A 20,240-nucleotide genomic window follows, 5' to 3' on the forward strand; every position below is an offset into this window, starting at 1 on the left:
AATTGTTTTTTTAAAGAGCTAGCCAGGAAGTACTTTACAATGAGCCTCATTAGTCTATAAGCTCCACTCCAGCAAACAAAGCTTCCATTGAGCTTTTTAGTGCATTACTCTTAAATAAAAACAGATAGCCAAGATTACCCAGATATTGGAGGAAAGTCTCCAACATGAAAGACAAATAAATAGGAGGAAGGAAAAAGAACCCAAACGAAACAGAGACAATATATAGAGCCAAAAACAACTTCAGAACATAGTGAATATTTTCAAAAGATAAGATTGTGTATCTGTGAGACAATAGCAAGAAGGAACACCAATGAAATAAGGAAGAGAGCTTGGAAATTAAAAATATAAAAGCTAAAGTCATGTCCCTCTCCCAGAAAGTGGAACAGAAAATGAGAAAAATCAACCCAGAAGATTCTAGTAGAAGAGAACATAGAAAAAATTTGGAGAGGAGATTGTTAAAGAAATAGTACAAGGAAATTTCCTAAAACAAGAAAACATAAAAGTCCACATTGGAAATACCACCAAATTCCCAGCACAGTGAGTGAAAAAAGGACAAAAGAAATGCCCCCCCTCAAACACACACGCACACAAACACACATACACATCACTTGACATCATCATGAACTGTCAGAACACTGAGACTTAAAAAATATCTTAAAAGTTTCTAGAAAGAAAAACTAGATTACATATGAAGAGGGGGTGGAGGATTGCATTGGAATTCTTAATAGAAATATTGAGAAACAGAAGTCAGTGGAGCAATGTCTGCAAAATTCTGAGTGGAAGTTATTTTCAGTCCAATATTCCAAACACAGGGCAGTCCTTGAATGTGAGAATGAGAAGTCAGGAGTTGGTTGTATAAGCAATCGGAAACCTTTAAACATTTTTTAGTAAGAAAATAACCTAATCATAATTGTGCTATGTATGGTCTAATCCAGCAGTGGAATTTCAAATGACTTTGTTTGCAGAGACTAAGTTTGGGAGGCCAGTTAGCAAAAAGCTATTTGTAAGAAATAATGAAGGCTCTGAAGAGGGTAGTGGCAGTGGAATGAAGAGGCAGAGACAAGATAGGAGGAACATTTTAGAGGCAAAATCAATAGGATGTCACAAAGTCATTATTGTTCCAAAGCCATCTAATCAGATAAAAGCTGGTAAAGTGATTTCCTAGAATCAATATTGGCAGCGTTTTCACATTAAAGCCATGTTATGTGGGAGAGTGTTGGGATAGGAGAAGACTCTGATATTTCTGCCTTTCATTCAAATATACTTTGAAAAATTTGAAAAACTAGGAAATACTGAAAAACGGTGGTCAACTACATTGTCAGGCATTCCAGGATTCCAAATGCCTGTCAGGTTGCCAACTTTACTCTGGAAGTGCTGCTTAAATCCACCAGCCTTGAGGTAAAGATAAGCACATGTAGAACTTTCTCACCCTCTTCTAATGTCCCTCAAATAAAAACCTTCAAAGTGATATTCTCTATTCTGAGGCTCACTGACAAAGCTTGTTTGTTCTTTGTCAGGAGATATGTAAAACTGAGTGTAGTGTTCTTGAGCTTCTCCTATTTAGAACTATTGCTTTAAGTTTTTATTTTGAATTTATCTACTCAAAATAAGTTGTAAAAATAGTACATAGGTTGCAAACCTTTCTCCCTGCTTTCCCAGTGGTGATATCTTATAATTGTATGCATATCAAAACTAGGTAAGTAACATGGGTACAATACTATTAACTAGATTACAGACATTTTTAAGTTTTCTCCAATTTTTGTATGCACTCATTTGTGTGTGTTTATTATTAATAAAAGCCAAAAAGTAGTGATGACCCAAACGTCCATCAACTGATGAATGAATTAAAAAACAGTTCTCTGCAGTTTTATCTTATGTATACATTGATTATCTATATACTACCACAATTAAGGTACAGAGTTGTTTCTTTTCCAGAAAGAACTCCTGCTGCCCCTTTATAGTCATACGCGCCTCTCCCACCCTTCCCTGTCTCCTAGCAACCACTAATTTTTTTTTCAATTTCTTTTTTTAATATATTTTTATTGAAGGGAAAGGAGAGAGATAGAAACATCAATGATGAGAGAGAATCATTGATTGGCTGCCTCCTGCACGCTCCCCACTGGGGATCGAGCCCTAAACCTGGGCATGTGCCCTTGACTGGAATCAAACCTGGAACCCCTCAGTCCTCAGGCCGACGCTCTATCCACTGAGCAAAACCAGCCGGGCATAATTTATTTATTTATTTTTTTGCATTCCTATAGGTTTATTTCAAGAATGTTATATAAATGGAATCATATAGTATGAACCATTTAAGATTGGCTTTTTCTTTTCTTTTTTTTCACTAAATAGAATGCCCTTGAAATCCATCCAAGTGGTTGTATCTATCAATAGTTTTGCTCCTCGTGTTGCTGGCTAGTATTCACTGTATGGATTTATCAGAGCTGGTTAAACCATTCACCCACTGAAGAACATTTGAGTTGTTTCTAGTTTTTACCTATTATGAATAAAGTTGCTGTGAATAGTTGTATACACATAAGTTTTCCTTTCTCTGGTGTTAATACACAACGATGCAATTGCTGGGTTGTATGATGAGTACATGTTTAGGTTTATAAGAAACTATCAAACTATTTTCTGGAGTACCTGTACTATTTTACATTCCTACCAGCAACCTTTATGGGGTTTTTTGTGTCCCAAGAGATTTTTCACCTATATTTTCTTCTAGATTTCAGAAGTTTTATGGTTTTTAGCTTTTGTTCAGTCTAAGATATTAATTGAAACTGCAAAGTTGCTCCTACCAAGCCAGTTATAGGGAGTCTGTCTTTCATTGTCTTTTTTTCATCTACTCATAACATAGTGCCTGGCATATCACACACCTAGTAATTATTGATGAATAGATGGATTCATGCATATATTCATTTATTCAGCTAAACTAGAAACAAATGGGAAAGCAAATAGTCATGGATTTAGGAATGATTAACAAGTAAACGTCATTGAACTCCATCAATTTTTCCTTCATTTACCTAACTCTTTTCACCCATACTTAGTTTTATGGCAATAATGAAATTAAAAGTCTAACAAAATTCAGAAAAAGAGAAAGAAAAATTAGTAGTCTTTTCACTCACCCTTTAAATAGCAAGTATGTTCGTTGAGTTGCTTTATGAGTGTGGTTTGGTTTAGTTTCATGGGTGTTTTTTAATTCAATGTAGTTGTGTTTATATTAAATTGTTTAGTAGGCATAGTAGAGTTTATTCAATTTGTAATTTAAGGACAAAAAGGAATATGGTACAATTTCTGTAAAGAGATTGTCATATTGGAGGCTAGTTGAATTTTCTGCCTTCCAGAACATGTTTTAATATTTATAATCTTGTCTTCCTTCTGTGTCCAAATTCATTGTATGTATACGTGTATTTGTACCAAAATACCTTGAATGTCATTTTTGTCTATGATGATATATTTCCTTCCCATGTGTTTGTTCATTTTAAGTGACAACTCAGGCTGACAAGTATCCTTTTTTACCATTAGCATCTGGGCTCATTAGACCATCCTGTCTAGAGACAGAGAACAGGAGAAGGAAGATCAGGAGTGTATGTTATGTTTCTGTAAATAGCTTTTTGTGTGGCTGGTTGTGTGGGTTTCTTTTAAGCTAACATAAAAGCAGTGAGTAATATAAGCAGCGGGGACTGGCTTTAACTGCAGCAGGTACCCAGTGCAGCTAGAAGGATTTTTTTTTTTTTTGATACACAAGTACAACTCTGGTGAATGAACTTTAATTTCTTTCTTTCTCCTTTAATTCATGAAGGGAAACCTTTAGCATTGTGGTATAGGAAAGGATCTGCTTTTACAAACAGAAAACATCAGTTGGATGTTTTCATGGATACCAGGTTTGAAAAATAATTGAAATTGGGAAACAAGTAAAGCTACATTTTTCCCAAAGTTAGATCACAGATGCAATTTTTTTAAAAAAATGATTAGACCCTGTGTAAAATTGCTGGTGTTAGGATAACCAAATTTTGTTAATTACTACCTGGGAAATTTTCAGGTGAGGCAAACTGCCTTGAATATAAGTATACATTGTTTCACCCACTTATGGCTGAGCTCTCTCTTCAAGAATTCAGTGGCAGAATATGGAGTCAGGACTGCCAAGCCAAGCAGAAATTCACCTGCACCGGAGTACAGGATTTTGTGTGGCAATAAGCATTTTTAATGACAAGTTTCCCAAGTTTGGAGCTGAATATAAACATGTGGCAGATTGAGCTAGCACATCCAAGCACTATTGGTGCTTCGGGGGAAATCTGGCTTTTTAAAAAATTGGATTGTTAAGCTGAGTAAAATCCAGCTGTGTTTTACTTAACACTGCACTAATCAAAGTTGACTCCCTTTTTCTTTGTCATCACTGTATCCAATGGTGTTGGCTCCTCATACCCCACCCATTCACATTTGTCTTTTAAGACTCATTTCAGATACGCATGTGTGTTAAAGCAATATAATAATCACTCACTGTAGTAAGTAATAGAAAGCCTCTCCAGTCTGTAGTTTATCTCTTAAAGAGGTCAGAAGCTGCAGGTAATCTTCATTTGCAAAGTAGTTAGATTTTTAACCCTTACATCTCACATTGCTAGAGGGAGGTCTTGGAGCTTACACAGAAATCAAGAACTACTAAGAACTAATATCACTTCTGGAAAGCAGTTTCATGAAATCGAGAAATAGTTAAATTGGAGCCCTGAATTATCCTTTTATGGTATTTGGCATTAGTGGGTAAGGGTGTGGGTGTGGATCAGGGAAAGAACTTAAGGGATTCACTTTCAAGGTTAGGTTTCTTAATGAGGGTCATTGTCAAAGTGGACTGGAAAAAATGTTTTAAACTTTTATTCTCTCAATAAATTCACATTTTGCTTTCCATTGGAGAAGTAAGTAAGCTGCCTTACCAGCTGCTAATATTCTCCATTCAGCAGATCTAAGAAAATAAATTCTTATTGAAGGTATAGGAGATGGTAAACATGATTTAGAGGGGATTTGAGGGTACTGGTGCTATTATGTATAAACTAGAGGCCCGGTGCAAGAAATTCGTGCATGGGGGCGGGTCCCCTCAGCCCAGCCTGCACCTTCTCCAATCCAGACCCCTTGGGGGATGTCTGACTGCCGGTTTAGACCAGCACTTAGACATCTCTCTCATAATCCTGGACCACTGGCTCCTAATCGCTCACTTGCCTACCTGCCTGGTCACCCCTAACTGCCTCCCCTCCCCCACCGGCCTGATCACCCCTCACTGCTGTGTGCCGTCCTGGTCACCCCTAACTGCTCTTCCCCCTCCATCCCCCGCTGGCCTGGTCACCTCTTACTGCACCCCCTGCGGCCTGGTCGCCCCTAACTGCCCCCCCCACCTCCCGCTGGCCTGGTCGCCCCACACAGCCTGCTTGTTCAGTTGTTTGGTTGTCCCTCACTACCCCCCTGCTGGCCTGGTAGTAGGCAGCCATCTTGTGAGGGCGTGAGGGTCAATTTGCATATTACCTCTTTATTATATAGGATATTTCCACAGATAATGCCATCCCCACCCACCCATCCCCCAGCCATTCCCAGGCTGCTTGATCTTACTGTTTACTATAATCCTGCTTCTCTGGGAATTACTTCAGTCTTCGCAGAGATACTTTCTTCTCAATACAGGAAGGGCTTGCTTATTTATTCAGTAGTAATGTGGAATATATTAGAGACTTTGGAGTTCAGTTCATTGGGTGGGTGTTAGTATGTGCACATACATAACATACATAAATGGTGAACAATAGAAGATTCTGAACTCTTTCTTAATAATTGCCATTTCAGTAACTGGGAGGAGTTTTGAATTCTAATTCCAAATAACTTGGTTGCAAAATCTGTTTATAGCTGTGTTTGGAAGTTAGACCTAAGTATTGAAATGAAATTTGTTAAGCATTGGAAATTCAGCGAATAAAGAAATTTACCCAATTTTTTCTAAAAGAAAAAAGAATGTGTAACCCAGATAAGATAAATGTAAAATCATATCTAGAAACATTAGAGTAAGCACTGCACAGAAAATAGAACAGATGTAAGAGAAAGATTGTACTTGCAAGGTAGGCTGTAGCAAATACCTTCTAACAGGAGGCAGGGAATCATATGAAGCAAGCTAAAACTTCTCAGCTTTGTTTCCTAGTAGAGTTCAGAGATTCTCCTCCACCCGCAGGTTGCCTCAGTTTTTCCTACAGCCTTTGACTAGGAGAAATTGTTAATGGAAATGGATGAGGGCCTTGCCATTCCTTTTTTTCTCTCTTAAAGTGGTCAAGCTTGCAGAGCATGCTCCTTGAGTCCTTCAGGCCGAAGCTTCTCCCTGCTGCCTTCAGCTCTAATCTCCTTATAGGTGTAGCACCATGGCAACAGGCCCAGCCGAGAGCCCAGGAACCTTGTTTGTGTTACCTAAGGGGCTGATGCAGTCTGAGAAAGAGAGGAAGGAATATTACCGATCCTGCTGTCTGTCTGGAAGATGACTTCATGTTCTGCTGTTTGTCTTTCTGTTCTGCTTCTATTGAGGACTTGAAATTACACCTGGAAAACATTGATCCAAAGATGTTATCAGTAATCGAAGGCAGCAGGGAAACCATCTTCTATTGGTTCTTGTCTTCTAAACAGAGAGTTGTTTTCTGAGATGTAGTTCAGAAAGTGACTTGCTATACCGTGACATGTGGCACCGCTATGCTTTGGGGTTGCACTGCCAGTTGGCTGTACAATTGCTTCATGTAGGTAGACATTTATTTTGTTTGAAACAAAATTAATTTCTGTTGTATAATATTTTCCTAGAGAATTTTAAAAATAAATAAAAGTGAGCCTTTTGTCATCCCTCCTATGTTAAATATGCCTTTTGGTTTCCTGTTGTGAGGCTCACTACCAGAGTGTGAGGCTTTTTTCTTCCAAATAACTCCTCCTGGGAAAATGGGCTGGAATTGTTGTTTTCTGTATGTTTAAAAAAGATTACAGTATCCTGTTGCCTCAACCAAGCTTCCTATGAAGCATAGTGGGAAAGTTGTATGCTAATTACATTAAAGTAAAATTATTTTAGCATTTAATTATTTATAGTTGTTGTGCTGTCTTTGCATTATATAACATGTCATTATCTTATCCAGTAAAACAAAAGGAAATAAATGTGGAGTTGCTACATTTTTATGTATAAAACATTATTTGGCTTTTGTGCATACTTTCAGGCAACATTAGTTGGCTTTTGTGCACACTTTTGTGTATTATTAATGCTAAATATAATTATTGCCTTTTTGACCTTAAAAAGACTGCTGAATATCAGAGCACACGTTTGTTAGTCTAAACATTAAATGGTGGTTGGGTTTTTATATATGGAAAGAATGAACTAAAATCCTATTGCTTAAGATGTTTCTTATTATATGGAGTTTATTAAATGATGTTAGAATGGAAACAGAGGGAAAGAGCAGCCTTTAGTGCTAATTTTCAATATCTCATTACTTTATAATTTAACTGAAAGCTACTCTGACATTTCTGATATTTGAGTTCCTTTTAATGTTTTCATGGTTATTTTAAGGAAATAAATGAAGCTGCTTATTTAATGTGTTTTACAAAAATTAATGTCTTCACACAAGGCATTTCTTTTTATCCCTATTACTAGGTACTTCTGCTCGAAGTATATATATTTATTTATATATATAAAAACTTTGGGGTTTTCAGCCAATAAATACTATAATTACTGAGTAAAACTGCATGGCTATCCATTACTGGATTAAAAAATATTGTGCTTTATATTGTTTGACTTTGCTAATTCCTCCAAGGGGAAGATAGTAAAGTTCTAGCTCCTGTGGTGACAAGAGTCATGATTCCCAGCCTTCTCTTTTAAACAGCTAGGAAACAAAATCAGTCAGGATGCCTGAATGGTGTTCACAAAGAACTGTTCTTCTAGATGAGAGCTTGAACATTTCTTTTGTGGGTGGGAGGTTTCTTCAAGGCATTTTATTCTTTATTCATATTTATACAGTAAAGCATGGATAGAACCAAAAGCTTGCCAGAAAAGAATGTCATATTGAGATGGAAATCAGACCTTTTGAAAGGCAGGGTCTTGTGCTGAAAAGCTTGGCTTTGACTGTGTGTGTGTGTGTGTGTATGTGTGTTTATTCTGCCAAAGCAGAAAGAAACAGAATGCGGATTTAGCCACTACTATTTTATCAGTAATAGAAGAGGATAATCTGAAAAATAAAATAATGTCTTTTGATAATACCTTTGTATAAATAAGAATATATAAGATAACCTTGAATAGTACATATTTCTCATCTCCAAACAGGAGTGAGGATAAAAACATCTGTACTGGAGCTTTGAGCTCCCTTGAGACTAGTAAAATTATGGGATGTATTTTTGCTTTATTGAGGAAAAAAATGTATGAGTACACACAAATATATGTATGATTTATATGTGCCACATAAGTATGGTTACTGTTATTATTGTTACAGATTAACTATTAATTTGCTCCTCATTTATTTTTTCCTTAGTCATTTATACATTTCTTGTCAGCCTCCACTGCATTAGACTGTCATTTCCTTGTTGGCCATGTAGTTACACTGTCTTACACATCTTTTTCTATGTTAGGTCTCGTGGGCTGCCTAAACTGAAAGAGTCCCGTTCCCATGAGTCCTTGCTGAGCCCATGCAGTGCAGTGGAGTGTCTGGATCTTGGCAGAGGGGAGCCCGTATCAGTGAAACCGCTTCATAGTAGCATCCTTGGACAAGACTTCTGCTTCGAGGTAAAAAAAAGTATAGAAAGAAGGAAGAGTAGTCGAACAACAAGCAGATTTTCTATCCAATAATTCTGTGATTTTATTACTATGGTATTGATGATTTGATCATCTTAACTAGTTTTCAGTTATTGGAAATTACCTACTTCTAGGGAAAAGGCTTGGAAATCTGTCAATCTAATTATATTGGTGGTTAAAGTTATCACTGATGGCTTCTCGTTCCTTTTGACTTAATCTGCTTTCAAAATAAAAGTTCTTTAGTACATTCTCAGCAGAGGCCACAAGACTAACAATAACATTAAATTTGTATTTCAGTTTTTTAGTATTGGTAAAGATATCAAACACTATCTTGTTATTTTTCTCCTAAAAGTCTAAGCCTCAATTTTAATGATTTTCTGAGGAAATTGACCAAAAAGTAATTTTTCTAACTGTATTATGGGTAGTTTAAGATCTGGGACCATGTCTTATTTATTTTTATAACCCCCAGCACCTTGCCCAGTTCCTGACACATTACAGGTGCCTGATTTCTTAAATGAACAAATTGTCCTTAACCATTTCAACATGTCACTAATATAAAACTTATCAATGAGATTTTTTTTTTTACCTTTTTTGTGGGAGGAGGGTACTAAGTCTTCAAAATCACCTGTGAAATTTTACATTTATAGCGCATTTCAATTTGGACTAGCTACATTCATTTCAGGTGTTCGCCAGTCATATGTGGCTAGTCGCTACCATGTTAGATCAGAATAATATATAATCTGATCTAATTTACTAGGTTATAATCTGAGATTGAGTTAATATGTGAGCACACTTAGCAATTTGGACAAGTCACTTGTTAGTGTGTTTTTTTATAAGACACTTGAACTTCCTGTATTTTGAAACTCGGCTCAACAGGTTGTATACCAAGCCCAGTGTTAACTGCTAGGCATATAGGTCGCATGTTCCATTTTTAAAGAAAAGTAATAATAGTGATCAGATTAACCTCCTAAAGACTGAAAATCACAGGTGAGTTGCCTAGTGGAGGAGAAATAGGTTCCAAAGACAATAATCCAATACGGGTAACTCTTTTCAGTTTCATTAGTACCATCTTACAATATTATAATGAAGGTGATGCTAGGGGGCACCCAGGGAGGCCTCAACCTGATCCAGGTCCTTGTCACTGAACAAGAAGGAATTCAAGAGCATGACAGAAAGATTTAGCAAAACGCAGTAATTTATTAACATTACAGTATGCACTTCAGAAGTGAGAACGGACAATCTTGGAGAATGAGACATGGTGATGGGGTCTGGGTGGAAGGTTTTTATTAAACATGGGCAAGGGGTGAGGGGATTGAGTGGTCCTCTGCTTCTGACTCTGGTAGGGTGACTGCTAATGCAGCTCATCCTTTTCTCTCCTCTCCGGATAGTGATTTTTTTTTTTTTTTTGGTCCTCCAATTACAGGAAACTGGAGAGGGGGAAGCAGGGGAACAGGTGGTGAGTGAAGGTTGAGTTTGTGGTGTTCCAGACAAGACCGAGAAGGGGAGGGGCAGAGCCTGATGCCTCTAAAGCAGTCCCAAGAAACTGGACAAGCTGTTTTAGAGACTCTCTTCCCTTTTTAGTTATTCTTTATTAACTCTTTCAGAATTGAACATATTCATTAGCAGTTCATTTAAGATGTGTCCTGGAAGGTTTTTAATTTTGGTATTTCAGAACAGTTTTAGGACCCTAAGCTGAATTCTCACTGGCCTTTGTTGTCTCATCAGGAGATAAGTGAGGATGCAAAGCAAAAAGTAGATGTAGATATAGAAATCACAAAGCTGGTTTCATGTAGTATGATTTCAGTTCATAGCATATCTTAAATCATAAACAATACAACTAGGAAACTAAAGCCCTCAAGCCCTATGTTTTCTTTTCCTTATGTCTAACCTTTATGTTGAAGGTTACCTACTTGAGTGGAAGTAAATGTTTCAGCTGTAACTCCGCTTCAGAAAGAGATAAGTGGATGGAAAACCTTCGCAGGACAGTTCAACCAAATAAGGTAATAGTGGCTTTGAGGTTTAAAAAATGTGTAACTCTGTAAGCAGTAAATTGATAGAAGCTAAATGCAGTGATAACACCTTAATTTTTATAGGACTTTTTAAACACATTTGCCATTTCAAACATATTATGCCATTTTATGCTGAACATAATTTTATTGCAGATATTATCATGATTTTACCAATGTAGATAAGAAGACTCAGAATTTAAGTAACCTACCCAAATCAGAAGCTAATACATCATAGAAATGGGACTAGAACACAAGTTTCTTAACTACTTATCTCTTTTTTATTTGTAGATATCAGTCCAGTTGCCACGAGGCTAGCTACATGAGAACTTACGTTACAGAATGATATTTTTAACCCAAGTAAAATAGAATGTATATGGCTCTGTAAGATTCTGATACATTCTGTTTATAGCTTCCTATTATCGTGAACAATGATATAACAATCCCTTTCATTATTTATTGACTAGAGGCCGGGCACATGAATTCATGCACCAGTGGGGTCCCTCAGCCTGGCCTGTGGGATCGGGCCAAAACCGGCTCTCCGACATCCTCCGAGGGGTCCTGGATTGCAAGAGGGCACAGGCCAGGCCGAGGGACCCCATTGGTGCACAATCAGGGCCAGGGAGGGTCGCAGGAGGTTGGCCAGCCGGGGAGAGACCACGGGAACGCTTCAGGGCATGTCCGGCCCGTCCCAATCAGCCAGACCCCAGCAGCAAGCTAACCTACCAGTTGGAGCGTCTGCCCCCTGATGGTCAGTGCACGTCATAGCAAGCAGTTGAGAGGCCTTAGCATGTCATTAGCATATTATACTTTGATTGGTTGAATGGACGACCGGATACTTAGCATGTTAGGCTTTTATTATATAGGATTACCCATAATAAAGTATATAAGCAACATCACCTATTTCAAAAGGAAAATGTTGTCTTTCTGGGATTTCAGCTCTCAAACTTAGCTTTATTACTTCTTTATAGGACAATTGCAGACGAGCTGAAAATGTTCTTCGTTTATGGATCATTGAAGCTAAGGACCTTGCCCCTAAAAAAAAATATTTCTGTGAACTGTGCCTTGATGATACCCTCTTTGCTCGTACAACCAGCAAGACCAAAGCAGACAATATTTTCTGGGGCGAACATTTTGAATTCTACAGCCTTCCACCTCTTCATAGCATCACAGTTCACATTTATAAAGATGTGGAAAAAAAGAAAAAGAAGGACAAGAATAATTATGTAGGTCTAGTCAACATCCCCTCTGCCAGTGTGACTGGTCGCCAGTTTGTAGAAAAGTGGTATCCAGTGAGTACACCTACACCGAACAAAGGAAAGACAGGAGGACCTTCTATTCGGATTAAGTCGCGTTTCCAAACTATCACCATTCTGCCTATGGAACAATACAAAGAATTTGCAGAATTTGTCACCAGCAACTATACCATGCTATGTTCTGTCCTAGAACCAGTAATTAGTGTGAGAAATAAAGAGGAGTTGGCTTGTGCCTTAGTGCACATTCTTCAAAGTACTGGCAGAGCCAAGGTAAGTGGAAAGGAGGTTTACGTTACCTGAAGCTTCTTCCCTACCTTGTATGAAGAAACCAAAATGTGATACTGTGGAGATGCAAATTAGAGAAATACTTCTAATACTCAAAAAAAGAAAAAAGAATTGAGAAGGAAACCTATTAGCAGTTCTTAGATCCAGAAAAGATAGAGATTATAAAACTAAAGGAATAAAATGGAGAGATCACAAATATTTAAAGTTCATTTGCATTGAAGATAGATACCACAGCTAGTTCTTTATTGTCTGAAAAATAAATTGGTGATATGGGTGTGATAATCCCACAGTACATTCAAGGATGTTTCTTACAGTGGTTTTACTCCTCACTATATCTTGTCTGAGTTCAGATTAACCAGTGACATATCCCCTGGTCACAGAAGGAGGTATTCCAGAAGCATTCTGGGTATTAGCAAGCATCTTCATGGGATTAAAATCTATATTTGGAATAAAAATAGCAAGGGATGTTATATAATTGGCATAATATGAATCATATTTCATCCTGGATAAAAGTAAAAATTTAGGAAGATGAAGGAAGAGAAATGTGCTAATTGTATGAAGAACAACAAGCAAATGATAGTCTCTGATCAGCCTGAACTAGAGTAATTATCACCTCTGTGAGGCATATTCACTTCATTAGGCTGAGTCACTATTACATTATATACAAATTGGCCACAGTAAAATTGTGTTTCAGACCTAGAGTCATTCACAGATAGAATAATTTATTTACAAAAGTGCTATTACGCTTTCTTGATATAAATCAGAATATGCCTATATATTCAATAACTAGAGGCCCAGTGCACGAAATTCGTGCATGGATGGGGGGGGTGTCCCTCAGCCCAGCCTGCACGGTCTCCAATCTGGGACCCCTCGAGGGATGTCCGACTGCCCATTTAGGCCCAATCCTATGGGATCGGGCCTAATCGGGCAGTCGTACATTCCTCTCACAATCCAGGACTGCTGGCTCCCAACTGCTCGCCTGCCTGCCTTCCTGATTGCCCCTAACCGCTTCTGCCTGCCAGCCTGATTGATGCATAACTGCTCCCCTGCCAGCCTGATTGCCCCTAACTGCCCTACCCTGCAGGCCTGGTCCCCCCCAACTGCTCTCCCCTGCAGGCCTGGGTCCCCCACAACTGCCCTTCCCTGCAGGCCCAGTTGCCCCCAACTTCCCTTCTCAGGCCTGGTTCCCCCCAACTGCTCTCCCCTCCTGGCCTGATCGCCCACAACTGCCCTCCCTTGCAGGCCTGTTCCCTCCCAAATGCCCTCCCTTGCTGGCCTGATCGCCCACAACTGCCCTCCCTTGAAGGCCTGGTCCTTCCCAATTGCCCTCCCCTGCTGGCTATCTTGTGGCAGCCATCTTGTGTCCACATGGGGGCAGCCATCTTTGACCACATGGGGGCAGTCATCTTGTGTGTTGAAGTGATGGTCAATTTGCATATTACTCTTTTATTAGATAGGATTAGTCCCTTATCTAACTGCCTTCCTATTGATTATAATTTTTGTGGTTGGATTTACTGGTAGTAATCTTTAGGTTTCTGGCATTAAAAAAGCTCAAGAATTTGGGGTGAGGTATCACTGAAATTTTAATTGTCATCTTTGAAATTGTAGGGTATGTTCTTTCTGCTTTTTAGTAGCTCAAAGTTCAGGATATATGCAGAATTTTTAAAACAACCTTATTGAGGTATAATTTACAAACAGTAAACTATACCCATTTAAAGTGAAAAATTAAATTTTTTTTGATAGATGATGCTCCCACTGAAACCACCAGCATAACCAAGATAATGAATGTTACCATCACCCTCAGAAGTTTCCTCTTGCCCCTTAGCCTAAGAGTTTAAATAGTGATTCCTAAGTCTACAACTCTTTTATACACTTAAAGGTGCCCCAAAGTAAATCCCATTACTGTTTAAAATGCTTAATTTTAAAATAAATCCGAGTATTCCCTGTTCTTATACTTTAGAGACTTTGATATATCCAGTGAATACATAACATTTAAAATGCTTGATATCACATTTCAAACTGAACAATAAACATGTTCTTTAAGACCATTGAGAAATGAAGCAGCTATTTCTTAAGAATTTTATTTCTCATCATGCCTTGCTTCTCTGTGGATGGATTGGGGGTGGAGGTGTAGCAGACAGACTGCCTAGAAAATAAGTTAAAGTGTTGAGTTCAAGAAATTCCATGTTGATACTGTGGACCAATTTGTAACTGTTAGATATTGAATACCTAATATGTGCAGAAACTGTTAAGTGCTTAAAAATATAGAGGTGAACAAAAATAGACACTGTCTCTGACCTCATAGGGCTTACTGTCTTTTAGGGGAAATAGATATTAATCAAGTAATTACAGAAATAAAAAGTGTGATTAGAGTGAGAAATGCTGAGAAGTGCACTATGGGGACTGACTAATGGGGTTCATGGCGGTGTTGGTCAGAGTAGACTTCACTGAGGAAAGGATGTACGAACTAAGATCCAAAAGATCCCAGGAATTAACTTCATGACAGTCGGGGCAGGAATGATGGGGTGAGTGAAGCAAAACTGAGAGCAGCATTTGCACAAAATTTGTGGTGAATAGACAGCACTGTGTGTTAGAAAAGACTTGGTGTGTTCAAGGACCTATAAAAGAGGCCCTTGAGGCTGGAGCAGAATACAGAGAGTGGCACAAGATGAGGCTAGGAAGGTGGACAGAAACCAGAACATATGGAGACTTGTCAACTGCACTCAAAATTGTGGTCCTTATTCAAGTGCAATGGAAAAATCTGTGAAGGAATTTTAAACTTAGGGGTGGTGACACCTAAGATTTTATCCTGACTTAACTTTTTTCTTTCAAATGAATCTGGTAGCTTTAGTTTTAAAGCAGGGTTCCCAGGATGTTTGATATTTCATCAGTCTCTTCTGATGTATATTATTTATTCAGTTGCTTTCTGCCTGATTGAACATTATTCTACCAGGATTTTCTGACGGACTTGGTGATGTCTGAGGTGGATCGTTGTGGAGAACATGATGTCTTGATCTTCAGAGAGAATACCATTGCCACCAAGTCCATTGAGGAATACCTCAAGTTGGTGGGACAACAGTATCTTCATGATGCCTTGGGTATGGAGAAGGAAAACATTTTCTTTTCTTCCCCTTAGATTTTAAGTTATTTTATCCTCATGAGACAAACCAATTAGGTTAAACTTCTGGGTGTTGTTTAGGTCTAGCTGACTAGAGTGTTATTCAAGATTTGGCTTAAAGAAGTCTCTGCAGTACTCACCAGTGGAGGAACAGCAGATGGGTTTATTACAATTTGTACAGAAAGAGAAAGCCCATCAGCATGTGCAGCTACCTCAAGATCCTCAAGTGTCTGAGATACACAGTAATACCAATGAGGGTGACCTGTTTCCCCAGACGTGTTGGTTAGTCACATCATGATATAAACGTATTGTCTTAAAAGTGTTAACATTTGTTATCATGCATCAAAAACTAGGAAACTCAGGCCAAGTCCCACAACTCTGTTTCTATCTTCAAGGCCTTCAAAATTTTCAACAATAACTGACTTTGTTCACTCAGTAGTTCCTGTTAAGCCACTCACTTGCAATTCCAGGCGTCAACCACTGTGCTGGGCACTTCAATGCACATCATGATAGAACAGGCATGAGTTCCTTGGAGGGAACTCATATCCCTATACTTTAGAATGTAGACCAACTCTGTCCTATAAAAGCATAATGGAGTTATATGTGAATACTTGAAATTTCCTAGTAGTCACAGGTGAAATTAATTTTAATAACATTTTATTTAACCCATTTTATCTACATATGAACAGGTCATCAGTATAAAAAGTATTAATGAGTAAAAGTTCTTTTACTTTTTTATACTATTTGAAATTCAATGTGTATTTTACATTTATCGCACATTTTAATTTGCACTAGCTACATTTCAAGTGTTCAGTAGCACATATGACTATCAGGAGTAGACCATAAAGAATGTTGAATGAGTTGGATAGATTTTGCCCTCAAGGAGCTTACAGTATAGGGAGGTAAGAAAAATAAGAATATATATCCCTACAACTAAAAAAGAGAGAAATTATGTGCTTTTTCAAAGACTTAAAGAAATTGATTCTAGCTGATACTGTATGTGCTATGGCAGGAGTCTCTAATGATACAATTGAAGATTTCATCATAAGCATTAAATAAAATAAAAAGACTTCAATGAAGTCTCAGAAAAACAAATTAAATTATAGCTGAGCACTCTGAATCATTAAAGTTGTGCTATAGTTCATACATTTTGGGAGGGGAAAAAGGGGTACTATTTCCAGACTACTTAAAGAATTCTCTAAGAAAATTGAGTTAAAAGTTGCCAGGTATATTATGTAATCTTCATTTCTCTTAATTAAAGCATTACTATTATTTCACAGGCTCTTTCTCACTTAGACTTAAATCTTCCATCTGTTGGCCCCTTTATCTTTCTGATTGAAATCAGATTGCATACTGAAGTCCTGTGACACACAGGAAATCCCACTTATGAGATATAGAAAAGCAGACCCTAAAAAGGCCTGATTTCCATCCTTGGTGACAAAGGCAAATGTATTTTTTAGCAGTAATATGTTGATACCTGTTGACATGAAATTAGATGCTAGATAGTAATAAGTTGATGGTTCACATGGAAAACACAGAACATTCTGGGCCCAAACTTCCATTTGGACCATGTAGTGAGCAGCCATCCCCTTGGGCTCTGATTTCTTTCAAAGGCAAGAGAGCAAATGTAAATGGATTGTTGAATCTGTCTCAGTAATATTTTTTTTGTCTCAGTAATTTTTGATTGGGTAAGCAGCTTCTGGATACAAACCTATAAAAGGTTCACCTTTCAATGTGGTACTTTCCACATTATCAGACATGAGTTATAGTTTCAAAAGTAAAAATAATTTTCTCTGTTTTGGATAATTATAAATATATCATAATGGGGGGGGAATAATTTTAGGCTGCAATTTTAGACAATTTTGTCATTCCAGACCCTTGATTTATTTGGCTCTTTTTCTTGAAGAATAAAAAAAATATTCTTAAAATTCACAAATTATTTATTAATATTAGTACTATTTCCCCAGGGTGGGATAACCTTAAGGAACTCACTAAACAGAATATTTATAATATAAATCTAAAGGTGGGTCAATTTTCACATGGAATATTTGACAGTGATGACTTGGTTTTAAATTCAGATACTCTTTAAAAGGGATAAATAGTATAGAAGCCCATAGCATAGAGACTTTGAGAGCATGTCAAATACAAATCTTTTGGTAAACATTTTTAGAAGCCTTTTACTAGTTTTAGTTATTTTACTTTATGAAAAACTATTTTAAAGTTGCCTAATTTGCAAATAACAATACTTATTGTATGGAGCCCCTCTAAAATGCCAGGCACCGTATTAGACACTTTTTTTTTCCCATGCATTATTTCAGATCCTCACCATAGCTCTGTAGAGTGGGAGTCATTATGCTATTCTCCAAATACGGCAGCTGAAGCTTAGACTAGTTAAGTGACTTTTCAAGGCCCACAATCATTAAGTGATGGGCCCAGGATTTGATCCCAGATCTGTCTGGCTCCAAAGCCTTTTTCTTCTCTGTGCACCACTGTTTCCTGTTCTCCAGGCATTTTTCTTTCAAATAACCACTTCTCATCCTCATAGCTATTTTTAAAAGCTTTCATTTACCTCAGTACTAGCCATTTTGCTAGGAAAAAAAAATGCTGTTTATATCACTGCTGCTACTTAATTTTACAGAAATCATTATTTACTTTCATAAAATCTATTATATCGAGCCTGAACCTCAAGTAATATAAGCAGATTTGAAAGGGTCTTTGAAAGATCTCCTCTTTCATAAAGGCCTATAAAAACCCAAGGACACATAGTACCAGGCATCATAAATATGTATTGAGCACTTGCAGTGCTTTGGGAGCTATTTGATAGGCTGGGGATCTGAACATGAATAGAACCTGGTCCCTGACCTCCAAAGGTATTCATCCTAGAGATGAGACAGACATATGAACAAATAAGCACAAAACAGTGTGAAACATGGAATAGAATATATATAGGTGTAGTGGTGGATAAACAGGTAAGGTAAGGACTTGTTCTTTCAGAGAATGTTGGGCATATCCTTTTAGAGAATAGGATATATGAACAGGGCTTCTAAGCTAAATCTATTTGGAAAAACAATACAGATTATATAAAGAGATGTTCTGCTACAAACTTGTGCTGTATTGAATGACTGTTCCCATTACAAGAGGTAAGTGTAGACATCCTTACTCAAACCTATGTTTGGTACCAGAACTAGCAGTTAAAACCTAAAGTGGGCTAGTTAGAGTCCGAGTCCAAGATGTGCGGCCATCAGGGTTATTTTTTCTCCTAAGATAATAACATTATTCACCCTGGTAAAGGGGCCTTATAACAAATAATGAATTTATGCTCATTTATTTGTGGTTTCAGATAAAAGATTTAAAGTTATATAATTGTTTATAGTAGTATCATTGTTGTTTTGTAAATATCATGATGATGATGATGGTGGTGGTGGTGGTAGTGATTGCTGTTTTTTCACCTCCAGAGTAAAGAAAATAAACATGATATTTTGGAGGTGATAACCCTTGGTTTCCAAAGCAGTGACCCTTCATGAACAGTCTTTTGTATCCTCCCTGTCAGATCTCAGAAAGATTCCCCATTATGCATTTTAGGACAGGAATCTTAAGTCCTATTGTTCTATTTAGGAAGACCCTATTTATTGTTCTACTATCTGTCATCTTCTCTCTTCAAATAGGGGAGTTCATCAAAGCTTTGTATGAGTCAGATGAGAACTGTGAAGTGGATCCCAGCAAATGTTCATCTAGTGAATTGATAGACCATCAGAGCAACCTGAAAATGTGCTGTGAGCTGGCTTTCTGCAAGATCATCAACTCTTACTGGTGAGCCAGTGTCAGTGCTTCATCCACCACCTTTGGAACTTTCAATTTCTATATAAAAGTCATCACGGTGTTAACTGTTATTTCCCAACCAAAGGAAGGGCTTAGGGGGGGGAAACTGATAAGTTTCCCTAATACATTCCTGTCTAAAATCTAAATCTCCATTGTGAGCCCAAGAATTTCTGAACTATATACATAAATACAATGTTTGTGTACAATATTAGCACCACATTCTCAAATGGGTTTCTAAGATATTTACTGGTGTTAAAAAGATGTGTTAGTTATTTTTGATCATTGCTCCAACCCCAGCAATTGGTGAGATTTTGGAAGATTTTAGATGAACAGTCTTTAGAGAGATTATGGTGATCTTGATTAAACCAGATGGTATAGTCAGGAGCCTCATGCCATTTTCCCACTTTGCAAAACTAAGTTTATACTAATTCCTGAGTTTTACAGCTTTGGGTTTCTAGTCTCCATTTGGGCTTCTGTGAATTTTCCACCACCTCTCAGCCACAAACCATTTAAGGTCTCCCTTAGGCCCTCATTGCCTGGCTCTAGAGCGGAGGTGTGTTGGGCCAGAGTGAGATTGCTTGCAGTTTCCTTGGGTATTTAGAGATTTTGATCTTTTTTCCTTCCCCAGTGTTTTCCCTCGTGAACTGAAAGAGGTGTTTGCATCATGGAAGCAGCAGTGCTTGAACCGCGGGAAGCAAGACATCAGCGAACGGCTCATCAGTGCCTCGCTGTTCCTGCGTTTCCTGTGCCCAGCCATCATGTCTCCCAGTCTGTTCAACCTAATGCAGGAGTATCCTGACGACCGCACGTCTCGGACTCTGACTCTGATTGCCAAGGTCATTCAGAACCTGGCTAACTTTGCCAAGTACGTGTTGCTACCATAACCCCTTTTTACAAAACATTGTTTTAAAAAATACATGAGATCTAAAATTTGGGTGGTGATAGTGATCCTCGTCACTCATGTTATAAGACTTTCATTGTGGTGTTAT

The 20,240-nt window shown here is 37.8% G+C and overlaps 1 protein-coding gene across 3 annotated transcripts in view; it reads left to right on the plus strand.

Annotated features, from left to right (window-relative positions):
- Nucleotides 1-20,240, plus strand: part of RASAL2 (RAS protein activator like 2) — a 264,165-nt gene that overhangs the window by 223,434 nt on the left and 20,491 nt on the right. For all 3 annotated transcript variants that reach the window (XM_008145887.3, XM_054712291.1, XM_008145888.3), the window contains exons 6-11: nt 8,605-8,758; nt 10,669-10,767; nt 11,745-12,299; nt 15,268-15,412; nt 19,098-19,242; nt 19,880-20,116. In XM_008145887.3, coding sequence (XP_008144109.2) covers nt 8,605-8,758; nt 10,669-10,767; nt 11,745-12,299; nt 15,268-15,412; nt 19,098-19,242; nt 19,880-20,116 — 1,335 coding nt within the window. The remainder of the gene's footprint in view (nt 1-8,604; nt 8,759-10,668; nt 10,768-11,744; nt 12,300-15,267; nt 15,413-19,097; nt 19,243-19,879; nt 20,117-20,240) is intronic.

The sequence above is a fragment of the Eptesicus fuscus genome, chromosome 22, assembly GCF_027574615.1.
Source record: "Eptesicus fuscus isolate TK198812 chromosome 22, DD_ASM_mEF_20220401, whole genome shotgun sequence".
Classification (NCBI taxonomy): Eukaryota; Metazoa; Chordata; class Mammalia; order Chiroptera; family Vespertilionidae; genus Eptesicus; species Eptesicus fuscus.